At 42.2% G+C, this 23,957-nt stretch overlaps 1 protein-coding gene across 1 annotated transcript in view; it reads right to left on the reverse strand.

Annotated features, from left to right (window-relative positions):
- The window catches only part of SFRP5 (secreted frizzled related protein 5), a 135,803-nt gene that overhangs the window by 57,753 nt on the left and 54,093 nt on the right, over positions 1-23,957 (reverse strand). The window contains exon 2 of the mRNA XM_069239637.1: positions 9,858-9,935. Within this exon, the coding sequence (XP_069095738.1) occupies positions 9,858-9,935 (78 nt within the window). The remainder of the gene's footprint in view (positions 1-9,857; positions 9,936-23,957) is intronic.

Below are 23,957 nucleotides of genomic sequence, written 5' to 3' on the forward strand. Positions count from 1 at the left end.
GCACACATTTTTTTCACAGAGCTGAAGCTTTTCAAGGCTTTACTAGAGGTCCCTTTCAAGTCAGGTTTAAAAGCAGTGAAATGCTTTCAAGAAGCTGCAATTCCTCAGGTTTTTGCTAGAGGTCCCTCTAAACTTGCATATACACTTGAGTTTCTAATGCCTTGTGCTCTTCTTCTAAAGGAAAAATAAATATACCAAAGCTAGTTGATAGTTCTGTGTCAGCACTGCAACTTACAATAAATGACTTCAGTGTATTGGAAATAGTTCTAATCTTGAGGAACATTTTTATAGGTGCATGTATGCATGCGCAACGGCAAAATGAAATCACTCAAAGTGAAGGTATCCAATGGCTAAAATGGGCTGGTCCATAGACCTATACTTAGTTCTATAGTGGGAGGGAGCATAATTTGAGTGACATTTGAACAGTCAAATGGTAAAAACTGTTGAAGATTAAATGCCTCAATAAATGTGAGTATTTTTGTGTTTTTTTGTTTTTTTTAAACATGAGCCTGGCATGACAGCTAAAGCTGCCTTAATACGGACGTAAAAAATGCATACACACATATATACAAAATAAACTAAATCAGTTACAAGCATAAACTTGAGATTGATAGGCAAGTGCTCATTGTGAGAAATTTACACTAGCTGGGGGTAATCATACTTCTGAATTCCTTCTAGTTCTGGGTTTGTCTTAGAATTTCCTGAGCTTACTGCTGAAAGTATTCTCTACATTATAAAGTCAAATAAGTTTTAAATATGCACCACATGTTCTTTATGACATTCAGTTCTCCAAAATGTAACAGTTCTTACCATAAACGGGGCTGTAAATACATTTAAAGATTTAAAAATAGATGCCTCTGCGGAGCTGGTCAAACCTCCACAGCAAGTGTCATTAAAATCTTCTCTATTCTGCTTAATGGAGTTGGAAATAATATTAATCACTACTTATCTTCTCCTAATATCACAAATGTGTGTATGGGTGCACCGAGCGTTCTGTTTTTAGAAAAAAAAATATATATATACATATATTTTCAGACTGTTCATATCCCTATTAAAAAGGTAATGTGAACACTATTTCCTCAAAGAGTTGAAACGGCGACATTTGTGGCGGATGCCAGCCCAGAGATTTATAAATATGATGAATAAATAAATGCATTGATAATAAATCAACATTGATATTAATAACAAGACCAAACTGCGAAAACCATTGTAACCAAACCACAGCGTTGCACATCATGTTGTAATAAGAGAAGACGTTTATAGTGGGGCTGAGAAGTTGAAGGGTAAACAACTAATTCCTTCTGAAAGGGAATTTACAAACCATGAGTTGTTGTGACACTTTACCCGCGACCTCGGATAAGTGATGCACATCAGTGCATATTAAACCGGGTATGTGTCAGCAGCAGGTTGCACTGTGCAGACCCGTCAGCATGAAACCAGGCAGAGCTCCTTGTTAATTTTCTGAGACAGAACTCACACGCCGACCTGCCGCCTTGAAAGCATTTCATTCTGAGAGGCTAAGTGTAGGCGGAGGGAGGTCTGCAGCTTTTAGCGTTAATGTGCTTACATATCCTCACTTAAAAGAGGGTAGAGGTGTCTTGGAAAGTTTAAATACACGCGTTTTGACAGGCAGCTGATTAGATGAACATCTTTTCAATCCAAACTACTGTATTGCCACACAAGGAGGAAAGGGCAGTGACCTTTATCCATTTTTTTATTAGACAAAACTAAGAGTATGCCGTGTGTCACAGTCTCGTCCATCATACAAATTAAGCACTGGGAGGTTATGGCACCTTTATATCGACAGCCTAAGCCACAGCATAGCAGGCAGCCCTTAACCCGCGGGTATCTGGTTTGGGGCAGACTCTTTAAAAGAACTCTACACGGCACTGTAGAAATGAAGACAGCACAACGGGTTCGTAGTTACCGCACTATAACGAACTCATGCATGTTCCCTCGGTATAAAGTTCAAGGTTAAGAGTTTATTTTTTCGTACCTAGTACTGTCTCTGACCATCTTTTGGCTGCATACCGCCGTGAACATCAGGTGGCGCCGTCACACAGAACAATGGGTCTCATTATCTGCATCGGAATGATGAAAAGCTTATTAAGTCCGGACAGAATTCGAACCTGCCACTTGCTTGTTAAGTGGTGGCTGGCAACTAAGGCAGTGGAGGGGCGAGGCCATAAAATAAATGCTTTAAAAAAAAAAAGAAAAATAAGTCAAAAGTCACTTACCTGCATGTGCATACATGTCCCCCTAGCTAGGGTCCTCTTCTTTACCGGACGTCACATCCAGAGCCCCAGCTAACCTACTTAACCGATCCTGATGCTGCTCTCACGCTGTTAACCTGCATGAGAGAAGCAGCAGGATTGGAGGGAGCAGCCTCTCTCGGCGTTAGAGGGCACTGTAAGCTTCTGCCGGCTCTCAACCCAGCTGTCTAGACAGTTGGCTTGAGGGGTTTATAGTGCGCATGTCAGGCTGGCTGTTGCAAGATGGCTGCCCAAAGTGACATGCGCACCATAAACTAATGCACAGGCAGCCCATCTCTGCTGACACTCAGCAGGCCCTGCCCCGTCCTGACACTCGGTTCAGGACGGGTTGACGAAAAATAAAATGGTAATGAATTCACTTCATTAATATTTTTTTTTTCGTCTCTGGGGCATTTCTGGGGGCATTTTAGTGGTGCAACGCTCCTTCGCTCAAATGTAGAATCCATTCCTGTGCTTGTTGCTGACATATGCAGATACTCATGTTGGCACAGCATCGTTGGTGTCTATGTAGCAACACGCGTGGTCTACCTATTGAAGTTGGACAGAAACCACCAACTGGGGTTGGTAGTTGCGACTCCATGTGGGACCACCTATTGTTGGACGAACAGCTAAGGACGTATCTACTAATAATGTTTCACGCAACGCATGGCAGCAAGCAAAGTTACTGTTCTGCATTGCGTGAAAGATCGAGAGCAGCCAGCAAAGACAAAGCAAGACTTAGTAAATCTGAACCCCAGCGCATAGGTGTACTTGATATATATTCTAGTTTGCAAACATTGCTAAAACTGTTGTAGATTTTATTTACGTAGAATGAATTAAGATACAAATACGAGTTGTGCAAAGCTCAGATAGTGACTGGTCAGTGTTCTTCAGTGCTAGACAGAAAACCGACCTTTAAACATGTTTAACTCTTTCAGCAGTCCTCTGTAACTCTTTCGAAAATGGTTCTTACAGTACTCAGTTCTCATCTTTACTTCTGGAAATAGCTGAATGTATACAGGCACTTTTTCGGCTAATTCAATAATTGGATTCAGACATAGAAGCTAATTCTGGTAGGCTATTTCCTTTCATTGAATTTGTACTGTAAAGCAACTCATCAAAGCATGTTGAACTTTTGTGCCGCTGTCTGCACCATGGGACTGTTTTTCAACACTGTTATCCTCTTATCAGGATGCTGATCCTGTCAATTTCTATTGCTGCATATTTGGCTTTTTTACTGGAAATTATTTGAGCTCTCTTCGGTTTCTGCTTTCATAAATCTGTCAGTAGGGGCATCTGGTTTTAGTTTTAAAAAGCCCGCAGGGGAATTAAATTATTAAAGTAGCCTTTATTTTCCAAACAGAATGAAAATATTCAAGTAAAAAATGCAAGAATAAAACCAATTTGACAATGGGCTTTAATCCTGCTGCTTATCTCTACCTGGCATAGTGTTTCTCGCAGCTTCAGAAAACTCGCCTAAGCCCCCTACAATGTGCGAGCTGAAGTGCTCTGTCTGTGAGCCAATAGTCACCTCTGTGGAGCAGCGGAGGCCGTGTCATGGTCCAATCAGAGTTTATATGCAACTCTACTTGCTCCCTTTCTTGCAATGAGTGCGGAAAGTCAGGTCTAGAAATTCTCACTTGCTGCGACACAACAGGTGCTAAAAGGTGAATTAACCAAATCTCGCCATCTGTTCAGTTAGCAGGTGGCATGTTATTACCTAAGCATACTTTCTTATTTTTTGTTTTGAGGAAGACCGAGTGAGTTTTGTTTAGATGGAGGGTCTACCACATGAACCCTATCATTTATTGTAGTATCTTCTCTCTTTTCATGTTGACACTATTTAACGTAAAACCACCTAAAATCCAAGTTTGTCCAAGGAGACAGGGGAGCCATGAGTATGGAAGTCACAGAGGGTCTGTGGAAATTCATCTGTGATTAGCAATGTTTTGTCATTCATTTTTACTCGCACTCCTGACTAAAAATCTTACTGCCACTAGTACGTCTGAGCCCACTGACCACCATTCCCCCAAATCCTTCCCTTCCTTTATACCTCAAGCCTAGCACCGCACGCCCTTGTAGGCTGGTGCAAAATCCTTCCTAGTGCACCTTTGACAATACAATCTTGGAAGACTGGCAAATACACGATGACTACTAGTGACCAAAATAGGGGGAAAATACTATCCCTAGAAGAGGCCTATGCACGGTCTTGATTTACACCCCTTTGACAAACTGGCAAGTTTTTTCAACTGGCATTTTTACATGGGTGATTTGCAAAATCGGCGTTAAGTTGGGTTGTATGTAATAAACTGACTACATTAAAATCGAGTTGAAACTGATGATGGAAAGTCATGCCCTTCATTATTATCTATGATGATTCCAGAAAAGTTGAATTTTAAAAGTAACACTCATTCTTCAATGTATGTGAGTGTACCCTATATACCCTTAGTACTCTATTACACTTCCCATCCATGAACCCTTAAAACTTCAAACGACCTCGTAGTACTACACTTCCCTGGAACCTTTACAAGCCTTACTACCCCTTAATGCTACCCTTTACTTAATGCTAAAAACCCAGTACTGCCCCTATTTGTACCCTTCTTTGATCCCTACAAATCCCTTACTAATCCTCCACCCTACCCTTCCCTGAACTTTAAAAACTTTTTACAACTCCTTAAGATTACCCACCCCTGAGCCCTGCAAACACTTTACTATTCCTTAATGCTACCCTTCTCTGAACCTAAAAGCATCTGACTACCCCTAATTGCTACCCTTTCCTGAACTCTAAACAAAACTCCTACTACTGGCTTACATTACCCTTCTCTAAACCCTAAAACCCCCTTAAAACCCTTTTATGCTACCAATCGCTGACCCTCAAAAACCCCAAACTGATCCTTAATGATATCCTTCCCCGAACCAAAAAAACCTTGCTATCCTTTAATATCACTCTCCACTGCACCTAAAAAACCTTTACTTTCCCTTATTGCTAGACTCCCCTGAACCATAAAAAGCCCTTGGTACTCCTTAGCAATTCTTATCTTCCCTGAAACTTAAAAAAATCCATACTACTCTTTTACACTACCCTTTCCTGAATCCTAAAAGCCAGATTAGTACGAGTTGAACACAATATTTAAAAAAAATATCCGCATCCTCCGTCTTTTAGAAGGCATATTTTAAACAAGGTGTATGTAAAGGTGTCAAGGTCTTCCTCTGAAACCTTCATGAGAACTTCTTCAAAACTTTACAGTCTCCACAGCTCTGGGAAGGTTGTGAAATGTAAATAGTAGCAAAGGAAATTCCCGGGAAGGAATGAAATGTGCATTGTTTCATGGTAGAACTGCCACAAACACCCAAGCTTTCAGAAGAGACAAACGTGGACATCTTTGACGGATGAAGATTAGGATTCAGTGGAAAGTCCGAGGGAAGTGACAAGAAGAATCCAGGCAACATCCTGGCAGTGGCGGCAGGTGCAATATGAAAGTGGTGGGCCAGGCGTAAAATGAATTAAGGAATGTTTGCACACAAAATAGTCTTGCCATGCGCACACCTTCCATCACAAGAGATATAAGTGCTTTGATGTATTTATAACTCCTGTACATTACTTTTGGAGTTAAGGCAAGGATCACCGTGAGCCTTTGCGCTGGAAATCACTGAAACACACTAGTAAGCGATCCTTCCCTTAACTGCAAAAATAATTTACAGTGATGATAAATGAAGCAAACCACTCCCATGGCTCGTGATGGAAGGTGGGCATGGGGGAAAGGAATTCATTAGTTCAAGACACTTTGTCTCAGGTTCGCTACAGCACAATCAGTGGTCCCCTGTTAGGTGTGCTCATGGTCCGCTTGCTTGTGCTGTGCAGTGAGGACTGCAGTGCACACCGCCAGTCCGGAAGCCCTCTCAATAACAGGCTGTAAACAGATATACAAGGCACGAAAAAGCAAGCACAGTATCTACTTACAGCATGCTGGGGAATCTGTGACCTGACACCACCAATCATGATTTGGGACACAGTGAGGCGAGGTCACATACCCAGCAGCTTTAAGACTGACAAGCAGCCCTGGGAGTACAGGGCTGATGCCTATACGTCTGGAGGCTGCTTTAAAATATGATGCTGCTTCGCATCAGTGGGTGGTGTGGAGGATTCGAAGTTTTGCAGACCAGGCTGGCACTATGTCAGCCCTTAGTCAGCTCAATTCACCCAAGATCAGTAAGCACATGCGCAATATGCATATGCTTGCTGAGAACTGCCAGCTTCCGGACTTGTTACCACATAACAGTCAGGAGGCCCAGACATTGTGTTAAAGGAATGTGGATGGTAATTGTAGTTGCAATTACCATCTGCATGACTCGCATTATTGGGAGGGTGGGGCCCAGACTCAGCATCTGCAGCCGCCTATGCATCCTAGAGAGAGAGAGAGAGACAGGAGTCAGAACGCAGAGATGCATTGATGCACCAGTGCTATACACTTATGAAGAGGAGGCAATCATCGCTGCTGTGGTTAACAAATACAAACATCAATTAAAGAGGAAAAGGTGGAAAAAATAATATACATTAAAACACCTTTAAGGTGAAGGTGCATCAGTCAGCGGTCATTGGACAAGATGCTGTTTGGGTATAGTGGTTTACCTTTAGTGCCAATCCGTCCATAATAATATTCCCCTAAAACTGGATAACCAATTCATTAACTTTGTGAACTTACTCTATCTAGGTAATAAGGACAAGTAGTCTAAGTTGACTCAAGGAAGTAGTAGGGGATAGAAATTCCCTTAGAGTGTTGTTAGACCTGACAGCTTTAGGGTGGTCTTTCCCCCAACATTTTGCATGCCTCCCTCCATTTTCAGACCATGTATTGCCGGCTTTGGGACTCTGTGTGCTTTACCACTGCTTAATAGTGCTAAAGTGCTTGTGCTCTCTCCCGTAAAACACAGTAACATTGGCTCATACCCAATTGGTATATTTAATGTACTTATAAGTCCCTAGTAAAGTGCACTACATGTGCCCAGGGCCGATAAATTAAATGCTACTAGTAGACCTGCAGCATTGATTGTGCCACCCACTTAACAGTACTACCTTAATCATGTTTCAGGCCTGCATTGCAAAGCCTGTCTGCAGACCCAAGTGGCGCTTTATGCTTTTAAGCACTATCTTGCATTTTAATCTTTAAAAATTCGTATCTCAACTTCTACTAATTTCAATGTTTTTGTTTTGGTATTATTTTGTTCATAAAATGAACGTCTACTTGTCTAAACTGGTGTGGAGTGTTTTTATGGTGTTTTCACTGTGTTACTGGTTGAAGAGTTATAGTGTCACTTCGGCCTAGAAAGATCCACCTCTTGCCAGGCTTAAACCATCCCTTTATTTGCATATATGTCACCCTAAAGGTAGGCCCATTATGACTCACAGGGCAGGGTGCAGTGTCTTTAAAAGGCAGGGCATGTACTTCTAAGTTTCACATGCCCTGGTAGTGAAAATCTCCCAAATTTGTTCTTTACTACTGCAAAGCCTATCTCTCCTATAGGCTAACATTGAGACTACCTTATTACATCTTATAAGTATAATTCACAATTTGGAAGAGATACGTTTGTCAAGTGTGTTGTTTTTGGACTCACAATTTAAACCCACAACTTATGGTGCCTTCTTCCTTTCTCCAATACATGTCTATGGTGGGGTGACAGCTGGGCTTGTGCATTCCCTCTAGACAGCCACACACAGAGTGGGCTTAGGTGTGACCGATAGGCCAGGCACAGCCTGATGGACCATCCTGGACAGGATGGGGGAGCTGACATACCTGAATGGGCAACGTCCTACCACACACAAAGGGCTGCATATTCCCCTCTAGGGAGTCTGGAGGCAGGGCAGGAAGGGAGAGCCTCTGTGCACTTCAAAGGCCTTTTTGTTTGAAGTCTCCCCCGCTTCAAAGGCACAAATTGGTATAAGTATGGACCTCTGACATCACCCACCCAGTACACTTCTGGACCTATAGATGTGCTGGTTTGGAGTCTGTTTGTGGTGTTTTCACTGTGTTACTGTTTAAAGTGTTGCACAAATACGTCACACATTTTCTCTTAAGTTAAGCCTGGCTGCTCCATTTTCAAGCTACCAAAGGGTGAGCACAGGTTAATTTATGGTGTGAATGTGACTTACCCTGACTAGGATTGTGTTTTTTGTTTGGACACAGTGTTAAGCCCGGCTGCTCTGTGCCAAGCCACCAGAGGGGGAGCACAGGTTAATTTATGGTGTGTATCTGACTTACCCTGACTAGGATCGTGGTTGCTGTTTGGACATGGTGCATACCTCTGACAACCAGATACCCAATTTCTAAAAAGGGTGAAAAAACAAATGAAACTTTGTAGCTTCAATGACCAGACAGGGATTTAACTTCAGAGAAAATTAGGGCATTTATTTACAGGTGGGGGAAATAGAGCCCTTTAATTTGTGATCCACAAAGAACACCATTAGGTGCAAGTATCTTCCGCAGCTGACCCCAAATATCTTTAGGCTCCCACACAGTGGTTGCTCAATTTTATCACTTGCAGTGATTTGGGAACTTTTGGCATTTATTTTGGCCTCTGATTCTTGCAAGTGTGCTCCTCTCAAGGCATTCAACCTTGTGGAGGTTATACTAGTGCTGGATTTTGGGGCCAAATCTATATACTGACCCAGATGAGCCGTAGATGCTTAGTTTTAGGCAGCAAAAATAAAAAGTGTCCAAAACTCTGAAAGCCGAAAAAACTCACTTACAAACTAGGACCCCACCGGAAAGAACTCACTGGCGTTGTGTATGTTTTTTCTGAGTTCCAGTACTCCAGTCATTTGTGGCAGGGATTAAATCATCAGTTGTTATAAGTGTCCAGTTAGGGCTGTTTACGTTACCAGTGCCCACTACACAGGTTAGAACCCAACTGGTGTCTCCTTGGTCATCGAGGGCAAACGCTAGTCTGTACTAGTCCAGCATCAACGATGGAGTCCCTGAAATTTCAGTTTTAAATGTTCAGATCTCAGAGACTTCTCATCCTGATCCAAATATTCTGGTTAAAGGTGCACCTACAGGGCAGGGAACACTTCTGACCCCCCAAAAACAGGTGATGACCCATGGTTTCTGGACACTGTTGGTAATTAGATATTACGAGACGCATAATAAAGTCACAAGTCCTTATAAAAGTCGTTCTAGGACTCGCAAAGTATAAAATGTGAAAGAAAAGAAAACGGTTATAGTTACAAATTAATATGCAAGTGTAAAGATCTAGCATATAATAATATATTCGAGTATCAATATTTCCAAAGCTGGGCTATTTGTTTTCATTAATTTATCACACTTCCATGACCAGAAATACTGTTGGACCTACAGTGTCATTTGTTAAGGTCGGAGGGGTACAACTGCTGGTGTTATGACCTCCCTTGACCTTCAACCCCCGCTTTCAAAGATACGCTTTTTGACATCACATTTGGAAATTCTTCGACCCCCCCCCCCTCAAGAATCTCGATCCAGAAAACATATATGTGTGTTCACATTTGATCAGAGAGCATTGGCTAAGGCAGACTGAAACAGCTCCTGTTCTCCAGAAGAATAAACAAGAAAGGAAGCATAAACATACACTCACCAAAGTCGCTGGCACACAACTGCACTCTCATAGTTTCAGATTTCTGTTCAATTTCGCACTGAGTGCAGATCTTGGTCACTGTAAAAAATGACAGCATATATAATTCATGCTCAAATAAATTATTACTCATTACAAGTTAATTAGCCAGTCTGCAGTAAAATATAAATACATATTATTTTATTATGTGTGAACACCTCGAGATGAAGATTTCAAATCTCTTAAAACACACACACCCCTTATAAAACATGATGACAAGTAATGAATTATGTATGGCTGTCACTGAGCACCTACTATTGAGAATCAGTCATTGCTGCTATTATGTACCTAAAGTGGGAAACAACATTGGTTCCTCACTGTCCCTATGTCAAAGAACATGTCAGTGCAGCGCTGTCTCGAGAAGGGTAGGGAAGGAATTGCGGTGGCAGGAGGCTAGGTACTTTTTTTTTTGTTTTACTTTTGGCTAGGGAGGAGATGCCATTTTACTCATGGCTCTCCACTACTCCTCTCCCCCTGCGAAGTAGTTGATAGCAAGGGCAGATGGTTTTGGGGGCCATATTAAACAAAATTATAGAGGGATAAAAAGTGAATAATGGAGATGTTCTTCACTTCGGGGTTCTGAGCGAAATCACAGACAATGTGAACTTTACTCTTTTTGAAATCACCCCCTCGGTAAAAAAAAGATCCCCTTTATTCGGTTACCCATTTATATGTGTATATATTCACTAAGCAGACATTACCAGTAATCTACATGGAGTCATTTCACAAACACGTCCCCAGATGTGTACTTTTGTGATTTCAAGCAAAATGTTTTTCTGTCATTGTATTCATTTCAATGACCCGAGCATGTGTAGAAAGTCAATAAGCAATATAGAGACCCGACATTCAAGATATGGCATTTGATACCATCAGAAATTGCATGCTACGTGTAAGTGTGATTACCAGCCACATATTAGTGTCTGGCCCTGGGAGGGTAACTGGGTGTATTGGTTACAAATGGTCTGGATAGGAGTTCTTTTTCCTCTACCTCTAGCAACTCAATCGAGCCCTCTTTACTTTTGTTGTGGTATGAATATCACATGTAACAATCGTAAGATATATATATATATATATATTTTTACTGTAGTGTATTACTGTGTGGGCCCACCTATGTGGGCAAAGGTCTAGGTGGCATGCTTCATCAACAAGCCACTCCTCTCCACAGGCCAAAAAGGTTTTGAGGATGCACTGGGCTCCACCTGGAGCTTTTCACATGATTATTTTTTTTTTACTTGTTAGGAGCACTGGGATCGTAACTCAAAAGGAGGATTAAAATGTGATCCGAGAAGCAAACACTTTATTGGTGCTTCCTAGATGCATTTATATAGAACCAGGAAGATCCAAGTGTCACATATAATTCATAATCCTTGGTGTTAATATAAAGTTAATGACATGTTCCTGCCGTTTCTCATAAGGTTGTGGGTCCAGGGCATCCATCAGGTGGAGGATCCCTATTAATAAGTCATATAAATCTATTTCCTGCACCGCTAGTCGAGTCCCTGCAAGGTGATAAGTACATCATAGTAAAAAAAAAAAAAAGATAATTTATCTCTTACGATTGTTACATGTGATATTCATACCACAACAAAAAATGAAAGGGGGCTCGATTGAGTAGCTAGATGTACCTCTTAGGCAGACACTGATGGCTCATTGTGACTCAATCTGCTGAATGCAACAAATGCAAGAGATCATTTATCTTTTTCTTTTTAGCTAGGACATACTAACTTGAAGGAATACAGCTAGTTTGAAAATCTTAAACCTTAATTGCAATTTTAATTCTGATCAAAATTATTTGTATGTCCCTGTAAAAAAATAGCTAATTCTACCTCCGGAATCTCTTAATTCAGTTTTTAATATGTTGTGTGAACTCTGCCCACAAGCACAGCCTAAATAATAAGATACTTGCCAGTTCATCTGGTGGTCCTCATTTTTAATTATATGTGTGTATTAAAATGTTGTACCTTAACATGGCAGTACTCCTGCTGCAGCTATGCAGGTCACAGACGTAAACGGGGAAAAGGTAGATGATCACCCTAAAGCCAGTGAGCACATGAAACCCTGATGGGTTTTCTACCAGACCCACACAAATAGATTCGTCCCCACAGAAACTACTGCGAATATATATTATTGACATAGATCTCTACTGAGGTCAACAATACAATAAAACAAATCACTTTAAATCACCATTGCAAACATTAGTAAAGTATGAGTGAAGAAAACCTTACAGATACATATACAAATATGTTAATTTAAGGAAGATCTTAATAAAGCTAAAGTATCCTTTTCGGAATAAGCTTTGCCTTGCAAATAAAAGGTACTGATGAACCCTGGAGGTTGCACATTCAGGGCAGTTGAAACAATAAATGAGATTATGCACTCCATTACAGGTGGTGCAAATCTGTTTTTCGAGAGACAGAAAATACTTAATATGTAAAGCCTTAGTGTAGAAACGTAGACACAGTAAATAGGCTAATCGTGGCCCTCAATACTCATAGCAAAACCCAGACAACTGTACCAAGAAGCAGTCAGAAACAAGCACACGTGCATCCCTCCACAGACGGCCACGCTTAGGAGCCGTACCACACTGCAACTGAACAAACCACACCAACCCAACCATAACCTGTGACAGAAACTCTTCACAGACAAACCCAGAGATCAGCCACATTCAGAAATAACCACATACCTGCACCAACTGCACCCCCCTCAGACACAGATAATGTCCCGAACAAAGCCCTTCCGCACATGCTGGTTATAAGCAGGTGTAATAAATGCAATGGGCTTAAGTTTACATCTACGTACCAGATTCTCAATACTGTGATGAGTAACTTCTGAATGTTGGAATCACCTGTGGTGTAGATGAGGACTGCTTGCTTAAAAAATTGGTGTGCCAGTCTTTCTATTCATAGGTGTGTTCTCTATGCTTTGCGCAGAGTATGCATGTGTAAAATTATGGATTATATTGTTTATTTAGCATTCCTTTCTTTTATATAGGCTCGTGTGGAAAATTGGGGTAATATGTGCACTTTCTGACATTTTGAGCACCACTTACATGTGGTTCGTTCAGATTTAACTTGGACGTGTTGAAAAGTATGGCAAGTAAATGTATTTAGAAATATATATGAATACTTGCTCCCTATTACATTTGCATATAATTTCCAGAGCCGTTGCTGTGATGCACACGCGGTAACACTCGCTTAGGAACCCAAGATGATAGCTATGGGCAGGGATGGCCTTTTCTCAGGCAGCACAACGGGCAAAGCTAACTTGTCCTCCTCCACTTTTTGCCCATGCACCCCTCCCATCGCTGATCCTAGAGGGGGTCTCTTGTGCTCACAGGTCATGTCCTGGCTGAACTCCTCAGAGCAGTGACCGGCCTGTGAATACACATTAACACCTTGTCCCTGAAACTCAATCACATATTCAGTTGCTAAACTGCACGTGAGAGTCCCTGGGACAGGGAAAAGGAAGGGGAAGTGGGAGAGAGGTAATAAAATAAGGCTAAGAAATTTTTAATAAACATTATTTGCCCACAGCTTGAAGACAATAAACTGAGCTGGTTGTCTACAAAAAAGATTTGTTTAAGGCAGCTCAGAAGGTCAGCTACCTGTCGCCCCTCCATCCGTAGGCGCCCTTGGCTTGGCCCACCTCATCCATTTCAAAAGCTGGACCTGCTTATGGGCCCAATTCACTATCATCCTGGATAGCAAGTCGGACATTTCGGCCAGTCGACTTATACCCAGGAGTCAGACTATTCTTGAATGTATAAAGAAAATAGTTTCACAAACGCTGCAGAGAACCTGTGAATGTCACAAAATCCAGGGGAAAATCTAAATGGCTTTTTTTTATTATTACAGAAATTGAGCAGTTATACATTTCGAGAAGCAGGAAGGAAGCCCAAATACTTATTTTCACTTTTCAACTTCTTTCTTGTGTCGCCCAAGATTTTTTGTGCTATTGCATTCGGAAATCCTTTCCTCTCCCTCCACCATTTTTGGGGTGATCCACGCCCATTTCAGCCACAGATGTTGACAAGAGTACATTTCTCGACATTTCCAGGGAGGAAACGTGCCTGTCAAAACTAAGTGAACACCCACAACCTTACATCTGTGATTTTTCTCCCATTTTGAAAGTTGAGCAACACCACAACCTGCTCCTGCGAGCAGATTTACCCTCTCATAAAGGGAATCCTACTATACCGAGGAATTGGAAATGTGAATAAATCCACTAGGGTGTGCAAGTACGCGTTTGACTTTAATTTACACTTGTAAATAATGGTACCTATGTACCTGCATCTTACTTAAGTGTGCGGGTACCTTTGAGCACCCCATGCTTAGTCTGCGCATGAGTATGATACACAGTCATATTGCTTGTATTGTCATCAGTTTTGCTTTGTCAATCAGGTGTAAATTAAGCGTGAGGAAGTTGCATATTATTTCAGGTATGGGTCACACTTAAGCAAGAAAAAGTACTGTACGAAATGAGCCTGATATATTAGCACTCAAGTATATTGGGTTCCTGGAAGAGATCTTCTTATGAAAATGTTGCTTCGGGGTGAAGCATCAGTGTTATAAGAAGTGCTCCGTACAGACCCCGTTCAAAGCCAAGTCTTTCAGGACTGGGGAGTTTGAACTGTACATCTTTACTGCAAGTACATTCCAGACGCTTAGCTGTTATTCTTATTTTGTAGATCCATGTATGCTTAAGGGGAAGAAGTATACAAGATGTAAGTTGATCAATAGAACAACCCACCAGGAACAAGGAATTCTCTGCTTAGCTGGCAGACCCCACCTGACTCACGCAGCCAAAGTTCAACGATTGCTTTCACGCATCATCACTCGCGCAGGCTGAGCCCGACATAGCCATAGGACATAGATATAACACGTCCCCTCTCCTTCTAACAGCTCCAAAGATACAGATGTAACAACGGCCTCCTTACAGCTTTACTACGTGACCTGGGACATAAAGACCCATTTCCCTTTGGTGTTCATTAAAAACCACAGTGCATTTGCTACGCCACTAAAACTACTCAAATATGTTCATACGCAAGTTCAATCCAAGATACAATAAAATAGCCAGAAGTACCCAAGCGCTTTCGGAAGTTATACATGGAGTTGGTGCATGAATGAATCTTAGATCCAGACTACAAATAGAGCATGTCATGAATAGCGAGAATGTCAAGAAGACCTCACCAGGGATCCTTTTAGCAGCAGCTGCTACAAATATCCTGGGGTTGGACGGTGGGGGGAGACAACGGTGCCGGGAGACACATTTAAAAAAAAAAAAAAAAGACTTACCGTTCATCGCAGCTGCCATCCTCTCTTGCTGCCTCGCTCGTCCTCGGACACCAGAACAGGCTCCCCAGCAATCCTGGTTCTGTTTTCATGCTCAAGCTAGCATGAAAGCAGCATCAGGATTGGTCTGAGTGGCTTGAACTGCCGCTCAGACACGACCCTGGATCCTGTGGAGTTTTCCCAGTCCATCTGTGTACACACCTGGGCTGGAGAAACCTAAGTGCGTATGTATGTTTGGACGGCCACCTTAGTGCACACAAATCCTCATCCCCACCTCCCATGGCCCAGCCCCGCCCCTCCCTTCACATGAAGGCTGAGCCAGCAGCAGAAAAAAAAACAATATACAAGAATATTCAAGTATCATTTTATTTTTCTGCTGCTGGCTCTTAGTCAGTGACATTGCAGAGGTGCCACCTCTGGATCTTGTATGCCCTAAGAAAACCAAGTGAGCCAGGAGACAGGAAAAGGCTGGCTGAATCACGAGGACCTTCAAAGATGATGTAGTATTATTGATCTCCATGAACATCTGATCCTGTTATTATTTTGCCAATGGTCCCCTTAGAATAAACTGGGCAGAAAAGGGAGTTATCTATAGGCAATTTTTAAATTCCCTGGAGGTTCCCTCAATGCTAACAGCAATGTGCTCCCACCAAAAAAGAGGTTTAGCCATTTACATTTTTAAAATTCAGTTCTAGACGCAATGTTGCCTGAGGAGTAGAAGTGCGTGCATTAAGTAAAAGCCTGACACTGCATGTAAATTGTATTAAGATTGCTCATCAATTTGGATGGGAGTACTATTGCAGCATAAAGAAGGGTAGGAAGGAGTTTGACATTCAAAGCCAGAAGTGATGGCATGATTGCGAGCCTGCTGTACATGGCAGCAAACCACTTGACTTCCCTTGTTGCCTACAAGAGCCTTGATCAGGGTGAATTAACCAATTCAGTTTGGTGTCAATGGTAATACCAAGATACTGGTAGATGGACACGACTTAGATTGGGTAGTTCCCTGTGCTCCACCCGAAGAGCTTCCCTTTCTTCGCAAATGCCAGAATTTACGTTTTAGAGGCATTAATGGTAAGGTCATTGTATTTCTACTGCTGTTTATTATTAATGTATTAGGGCCCATGTTTCCTGATGGCATTAGTAAGCAGCAAGGAGCTGTCACAATACCACTCCGAGCATCAGATATGGGCTCAATGCCAACACCCAGAGGCAGCAAATTGTCATTTAATCTAGGCTGTCACAAAGATTGTTCCCTCTGTTTTGAAACATGTCTTCATGTACTTTGTTAAGGAAAGCAGGTAAGCAGGGTGTTTGTGTTTCCAAATGTTGTGCACATCCCTAAGCGTTTAGGCACATCAAACCTGGGTCCAAAGTTGCCTTGATGTAAGTTGTCATAGCAGGTCCATCTGTGATGGAGGCTAACTGCTCTTTCAAGAGCAAAATGCGATCATGGATTCTTTCGCATGTGGTTCAATTCTTTTCTTTCACAAGATACTTCCAAAGGTCAGCTGAAGGTAGGAAGACTGAACATAGATCTCAAGTGGTGTGGGATTTTGTGCGAACAATTCCAAAAGCGTATCCCTCCACTCCAATAGTCTGGAATTTATGTTGCTTTCATTTCAAAATTGTCTTTCATAACAAAATATAAATAGTTTTTACAGGATTATATTAAAGAAAACATTTTTATTTGCAAGGAGTAGAAAAACACTGAAAGATTCAGTATGCTGTGCAATTATCTTTATTTAATGAAAGGAGACTCAAAGTGCGTGGGGTCATAAAGTGCATTTGGGAATATGAACATTAGCGTCTGTTTTAGAGACAATTACTATGCATGAGTGCTGCCTTATAAGGCAACCCTAATACTTGACCGACTACCACACCCCTACTGGCTTTCAGTGATGTAGGAAATGTGTACAGTGTTGTAAACTTTATATTTTCTCTACAAAGAGAACTGTTCTACAAGATATGTCCATGGATGACTAATGAGGATTCAGTTTTACTAATGAATGTTCCTTAGCACGGGTGTTGATTAACAGGATATTTCAGGCTGGGTAAAATAGTGAATAAAACAGAGATAAAACTGATCTGTCTCACACAGAGATGGTGTAAGGTCAAAATACATTGAATACATTATGAAATAATAAGATGTGGCAGAAGTTAGTGCAATATTGTGGGTGAAGCAATTACAGCATTAATGATTGTAACTGCAGATGATTTTTACCATGTGATCTGGCTGTCTTGGGGTGGCTCGATCCTGGGGTGGCTTGTTTGGATGTGTATCAGATGTGATGGGTCGCTTAACACACAGAGGCCCACTCCATTGCCTACTGCATGTGCTGAAATGTACAAAGTGGACCAATCACGTGGGTCATTTTATAGATCTAGCTTTGGTGTTGGTGAAACGCACATTGGCATTTTGCTATGGTGTGAAGGCCACCTTTGACACTGCTTCACTCCAGTGCTTGATTTGGAATAAAAAAAAGTCCACCGCAGCTTGCACCACATATTGTCACTGTCAGCGCTACCAATGACTAACTACACAACTCTTAACCATCACACTCCTACAAGTGTGACAATCCATTCTGCTCGAGGCCCCCAAAGCTATAAGAATGACTTGGATGGCAGGTATTAGTTGCATATTGAAATATTAAACAACTGTTGTTCTGCTCATTCTCAAATTATAAAAAACAGCGCCACCATGTGGCAGCTGCCAAGTGCCGGTGTTGGCAATTAAGTGCCGGTGCAGAGCACCAGAAAACACCGGCTCAAATTAAGCACTGCTTCCTTCGAAACTTTTAAGTGAATTTCAAAAAGTGCGTATATGACTAAGTTGATCTGTTGCCTGGGATGCATTCTACAGATGGGGAGAACACAAGCTAACATAAATAGGCTGGGCACCTGGAAAAGCTTGAAGCAAAAACAGATGACCATCACCATGACCTGATCCTTACGTTACCCTCAACTTAACCTTCACCTGGGTGGTGGGAAATACTCCTTGCTTCTATAGGTCTACTCACGTTCAAGACTGCAGGTCATAATTGTATGAGTTCTAATGTTGCATTGATGCTGTGAGGTCGCTGAATGCCCTAGGATAAGCATTGGGTGTTAGAATCATATGTGGTGTCCCAGCATTAGACTTTCCTTGTCCATTATGATCATGTTTCTGTCTATTACTATGTTCACATGCTATAGTCCTAGTAAGTTTGTGCGGAGGGCTTATGTTGATTTCACAAGATGCTCCCCAATGTGAAGCCCTTTGTGGTTCTGTAATGATTTACCAATCAGTGTTCCTGGTTATGTATATCCAATATACTCTCAACATCTAATAAAGAAATACTGGAAAAAATGATAGTACTCCCAAAGGTATGGCTTTTATGAGAGCATTTTTCCAATATGGTACATGAATTCTCACATAGAGGTTAGAGATAAATATAACTAAACATGATCACTGTGTCCTCGTGGCAGCGTCCGAATGACCTATCGGGCAATCAGGCCGTGACTGACGGGCTGGTCTGACAGGTCAGTGTGTGGGCCGTTTTTTCAGCTGCTTATGGTCCTGTTTTATGGTCTTATGGGTTGGTTTTTACTGTTGATTTCCCTGATATTACCACAAATAACGCCCCAGCAAGTAACAAACATTGGCAAAGTCAATAGGTCTCACCTATGTGAAAACTATTAATTTTGCCAATTATTTTTAGCCAGGTTGATCAGCAGCATGGCTGCTGTTCAGCCTGGCTTAAAGTTAGTTGCATAGACAAGAGTGCCATAGAGTGTCGTAGAGTGGAATGGCAAAGAGTGGAGTGGAGTGGCAGAGAGTGCCAGGTATTGGAGTGGCATACTGTGGAGTCACGTAGAGTGGCATATATTGGAGTGGCATAGAGTGCATTGGTGTAGAGTATATTGGAGTGGCATAGAGTGCATTGGTGTAGAGTGTAGCAAAGTATACTGGCATTTAATTCAGCCGCACACAATGCAACATTGTATAATGAACTAGTGTCTATTAGAGTGGTGCATAGAAGAGTGGAGCAGAGTAAAGTGCACAGAGTGGAGAGGTGCAGAGTGGAATGACAGAGTGGTGCAGTGGGCTTAGAGTGCAGTGGCATAGAGTGGCATTGAGTAGAGTGCATAGATAGAGGTGAGCGATGCAGAGGTCAGTGACAGAATTGAGTGGTATAGAGTGCAGTGGCTTAGAGTGGTGCAGAGTAGAGTACACTGCTATAGAATGCAGTAGCATAGAGTGAAGCAGTGCAGAGTAGAGTGGCATAGAATTCAGTGGCGTAGAGTACAGTGATGCAGAGCAGAGTGAAGTGGTGTAGAGTGAAGTGGAGCAGGGCAAAGTGCAGCTACATAGAGTGGCAGAGTGTAATGGAGTAAAGTGGAGTAGAGTGCAGTGGCATAGAATGCAGTTGTGCACAGTAGGTTAGCGTGGCTTACAGTGGATTGGTGTAGAGTGCAGGGAAATAGAGTTGTGTGTTACAGAATAAAGTGCATCTGTGTGTAGTGCATTGGTATAGAGTGCAGAGGCATAGAGTGCAGTGTTGCAGAGTGGTGCAGAGTACAGTGGCATACAGTGGAGTTGTGTGGAATAGATTGTTGTGGCTTAGAATGGAGTGGTGTAGAGTGCATAGGTAAAGAATACATTGGTGTAGAGTGGTGAAGAGTGAATTGACAGAGTAGAGTGATACAGGGTAGAGTAGAGAGGCATAGCGGGAAGTGGCATAGAGTGTAGTGGCATAGAGTGGAGTGATAAAGAGTGGAGTGATGTGAAGTGGAGTGGTGCAGAGTAGAGTGCAGAGTGGTGTGGAGTGGAATGGTATAGAGTGGAATATTCATGGCATGGTAACACACTGCCATTGCAGACAACGCAAATTCATTTGAAATGACCATTACATTTACTAATAAAACTATACAGTGCACAGCCGAAAATGTGTGGACATTGCATTACCTAGTTTAATGATTTGTTTTGATGATATTAAAGTATTTGCTTCCAACACACATCAGAAGTAACAAAAAATGTGCTTCATTTGTGCATTCATAGTTATGAAATATTCTAGAATACATACACAGTTTGCTTAAATGTTTTGTGCTAGAAAAATAACTCTTTCCTACTTCCAGTATCCAGCAAAATTGTCACATAAATCCTCTCACTTTGAAGTCAGATAAAGAAAAGTAAACATGCACCATTGGAAGACAGCGCCTGACATTTGACCTCAGTCTTTGAATGCAAAAGCAAACGTGATGAGATAAGAACACGATTTTATGGCCTCTTAACAGAAAACAAGTTTGTGTAAGAATACAGAAAACATGATTTAGGCAGCAGGAGGGATGAACTGAACCTGGAGAGCCTGAAGCAAGCAAAGGCAGCAAATGGAAAGCCAGAAAGTGTGAGTTACAAACCACAAAGCCAATGGTAATTAACGAGCGGAATGCATTCCTAGGTTAACTTTCTGAAAGTCCCCAAGATGTCTTTGGCAAACCAGACAGCTGGTAGGCTGAGACGTTAAAATGCATGCAGTTTTCCATACCTTGCAAAAAACCTACTCAGCATGTCTTAAGTTCAAAACTGCCCCGATTTGTAAATGTGGGCAACATTTGTTAGATATTTGATTCACCATTGGGGGCCTCTTTTATTCGGTGCTCGGGCTTATTTTCTGTCCCAATCTGACCCTGCCTCCAGGCGCACAATTATAATTAAATGTCTTTACTTTTGAAAGCCACATAATTTTGCCCTTACTTTACCAAGGCTTCCAGCAGAGAAGGTGCATTAGGACCTCCTACCAGAATCCAAAAAATCTGAATTTGAACACAGCAGATTTTTAGATTAATACAAAAGGAAACTTCCTGTCTATGTCCCATCCTCTCAGTTTCCCTGCAAATTCTGGCACGTTAACCAGAAATAAAGCCACGCAGTATGGTGGATACTGTACACCTGTTAGAAACGGGGTCTCTAGCTGGCAGTGGTTTGCACCCTGTCCAAGTAGGGACCCTCACTCTAGTGAGAGTAAGGAGGTCACACACCTAAGATAACCCATGCTCACCCATTTGGTAGCTTGCCACGAGCAATCAGGCTTATCTCAAAGGCAGTGTGGTAAGTATTTGTACCCACACACAGTAAAAACACTACAAATGGACACCACACCAGTTTTGAAAAAAAGCCAATATTTATCTAAGTAAAACGACAAAAATGACAAAAATCCAACGTACACAAGCCAAGAAATGAATTTTAAAAGATTAAATCCCAATAAAGCGCTTAAAAACACAATAGCTCGAACTGGTGCTATCATAGCGTCACAACGGAGTCAGTCCCAGCAGACCAACCCCACTTGCAAGGGAGTGCGGCACCGGTCACAGAGTTGCACGGACTCCAGGCACATTATGTTAGAAATGAGGAAGAGTCAAAGATGTGGCATGGAGTCGGGAGGTGAGGTGTCGCTGGAGTCGGGGCGGCGTTGGTTCCGTACTGCTACACAGGAGGTCAGGCATCAGTTACTTACGGTTATGCAATGGAGGTGAGGCATAGGTTCCTTATGATCCGGTGGGGGTCGATGAGCCCAGTGGGTCAAGACGCAATGACGTGACTGTGGAGTTGTGGTCATAGCTCGGGCCACAGGCACCGCAGCAGAGTCAGGTGTCACTGATGTTGGTGACACAGCACTCGGAACTCATGGTGTTGCGGGATTTCAGTGGTGCTGCGGCGGCGTCAGGCTTGCGGTGTCGGTCATGGTCGTCACACTTTAGTGGGGACCATGATTTTGGGGGCAGGCAGCTGTGTGGAGTTGGGCAGCTGAGCAGGTTCTTGAGTCGTCTGGCGTTGATGTGCCTGGTTCTTCTTGTTTTATGCCAGACTTCACTCCCAAGGGCCCAGGAAGTGGAGTGGGCACCTCTTGGCAAGTCAGGGTCCTCAGCAAGAGAACCCAGGGATTGGCAGGTGAAGTCTTTTGTGTCACTGAGACTTAACATTAGGTAAGCTCAGTTCAAGCCCGTGGAGAAACCTCACAAGCAGGATACACAGCAAAGTCCAGTCTTTAATCTATCCAAAGCAGAAGCAGCAACGGCAGGCCAACCCAGAAAAGCACATGCAGCAAAGGGGCAGTAATCTTCTTCACAGCTCTTTCGCTCTTCTCCTTGCAGAGTCTCCTCTTGATACAGAAGTGTCCTAAAAGTCTGGGGTTTTGGGTCCAATACTTATACTCATTTCTGCCTTCGAAGTAGGCAAACCTCAAAGGAAAGTCTTTGTAGTGCACAAGATCCTGCCTTTCCTGCCCTGGTCCCAGACATACTGTAGGGTGTTGGAGACTGCACTGGGTAAGTACAGGCACAGCCTTATTCAGGTGCAAGTGTTAGCTCCTCCCACCACTCTAGCCCAGAAGACCCATCAGGATATGCAGGAACCACCTCAGCTCTCTTTGTGTAACTGTCTATAGTGAATTCAAAACTAGCCCAACTGTCACCCTGACCCAGACATGTATTCCACAGGCAAGCCGAGGAACAGAATGGTTAAGCAAGAAAATGTCCACTTTCTAAAAGTGGCATTTTCAAAGAACAAGTTAAAAACCACCTTCACTAAAAGATATATTTTTAAATAGTTATTTCAGAGACCCCAATCTCTATCTTCTCCCAATGAGAAATCACACTTAAGAGATATTTAAAGGCAATCCCCAAGTTAAACTATTGGAGAGATAGGCATTGCAAAAGTCAAAACCAAATTTGGCAGTATTTCACTTTCAGGACATGTAAAACACATTAGTAAATGTCCTACCTTTTAAATACACTGCACCCTGTCCATGAGGCTACCTTCAGCTTCTTTAGGGGTGCCTTACATGTACTAAACCAGCAAAAATGAAATCCAGCACACAGTCAAAAATACAGGAGGCGGAGGCAAAAAAAACAGGTGAAACCATGCCAAGGATAGTACGTCTAACAGAACCCATCATTTCACTTATAGCAATTAGAGTGCATTAGATTAGATTGGGAGGGAAATTTGACAATATTAGAAGGTAACTAGACAAATAATACAAATGCTCTGAACTACATATGACAGAACAATGCACAAAAAGGAGCTGATGCAGAAACAGCTATCTGTGAACTGTAAATGGGAGATGTATTAAAGTGACATTCACTTTACTAAATTATAGAAGCAAGGTATACCGTGCCCATTATGTTATCGTTTATTCCTCATACTCTTCATGATCCCTTGCCTTACTATGAGGTGAGTCTGCAAATAAGACTAATTAACACAAATAAAAAACCCACAAAAGCCTCCCTTACCCCAAGAAGTGGCGCTATGGGTCCCTTCATCAATGATTATCTATCTCAGGGGTTACAAATTCCCAGTGACTTGAGCATCCCAGCGGTACCTTGTTTGTATTTTTTCTTTCCAACAAAGGCTGAGAACGGATGGGTTTTAAGCAATGTTGCATCGATAGAGAAAGCTCCACTGCTAGTTAACAGGTGCTTAGGAGCACTAAGCAACATTGGTCCAGGTAGAAAAGAGATCCAGTCTGACCATCTACATGGGGAAGATTTAGATTAATGATCATAAAACTGACGCGACAGATAGATCAGAGATGTGGTAGGTGGCGATGCTGTGTGAAACTTCTACGGGTATCCTCTCAGAAACAGGTTCTAGTGACTTTTTCTGGCATTGAACCTGGATTGAGTGGGATTGACAGAGGCAACGCAATATTAAGTTGTGTTTTACATTGAGGCGTCAGCAGATATTAGCTTCCCAGGCCCCTGCTGAGCTTTATTTCAGCAGGTATTACCAGCC

The sequence above is a fragment of the Pleurodeles waltl genome, chromosome 6, assembly GCF_031143425.1.
Source record: "Pleurodeles waltl isolate 20211129_DDA chromosome 6, aPleWal1.hap1.20221129, whole genome shotgun sequence".
NCBI lineage: Eukaryota > Metazoa > Chordata > Amphibia > Caudata > Salamandridae > Pleurodeles > Pleurodeles waltl.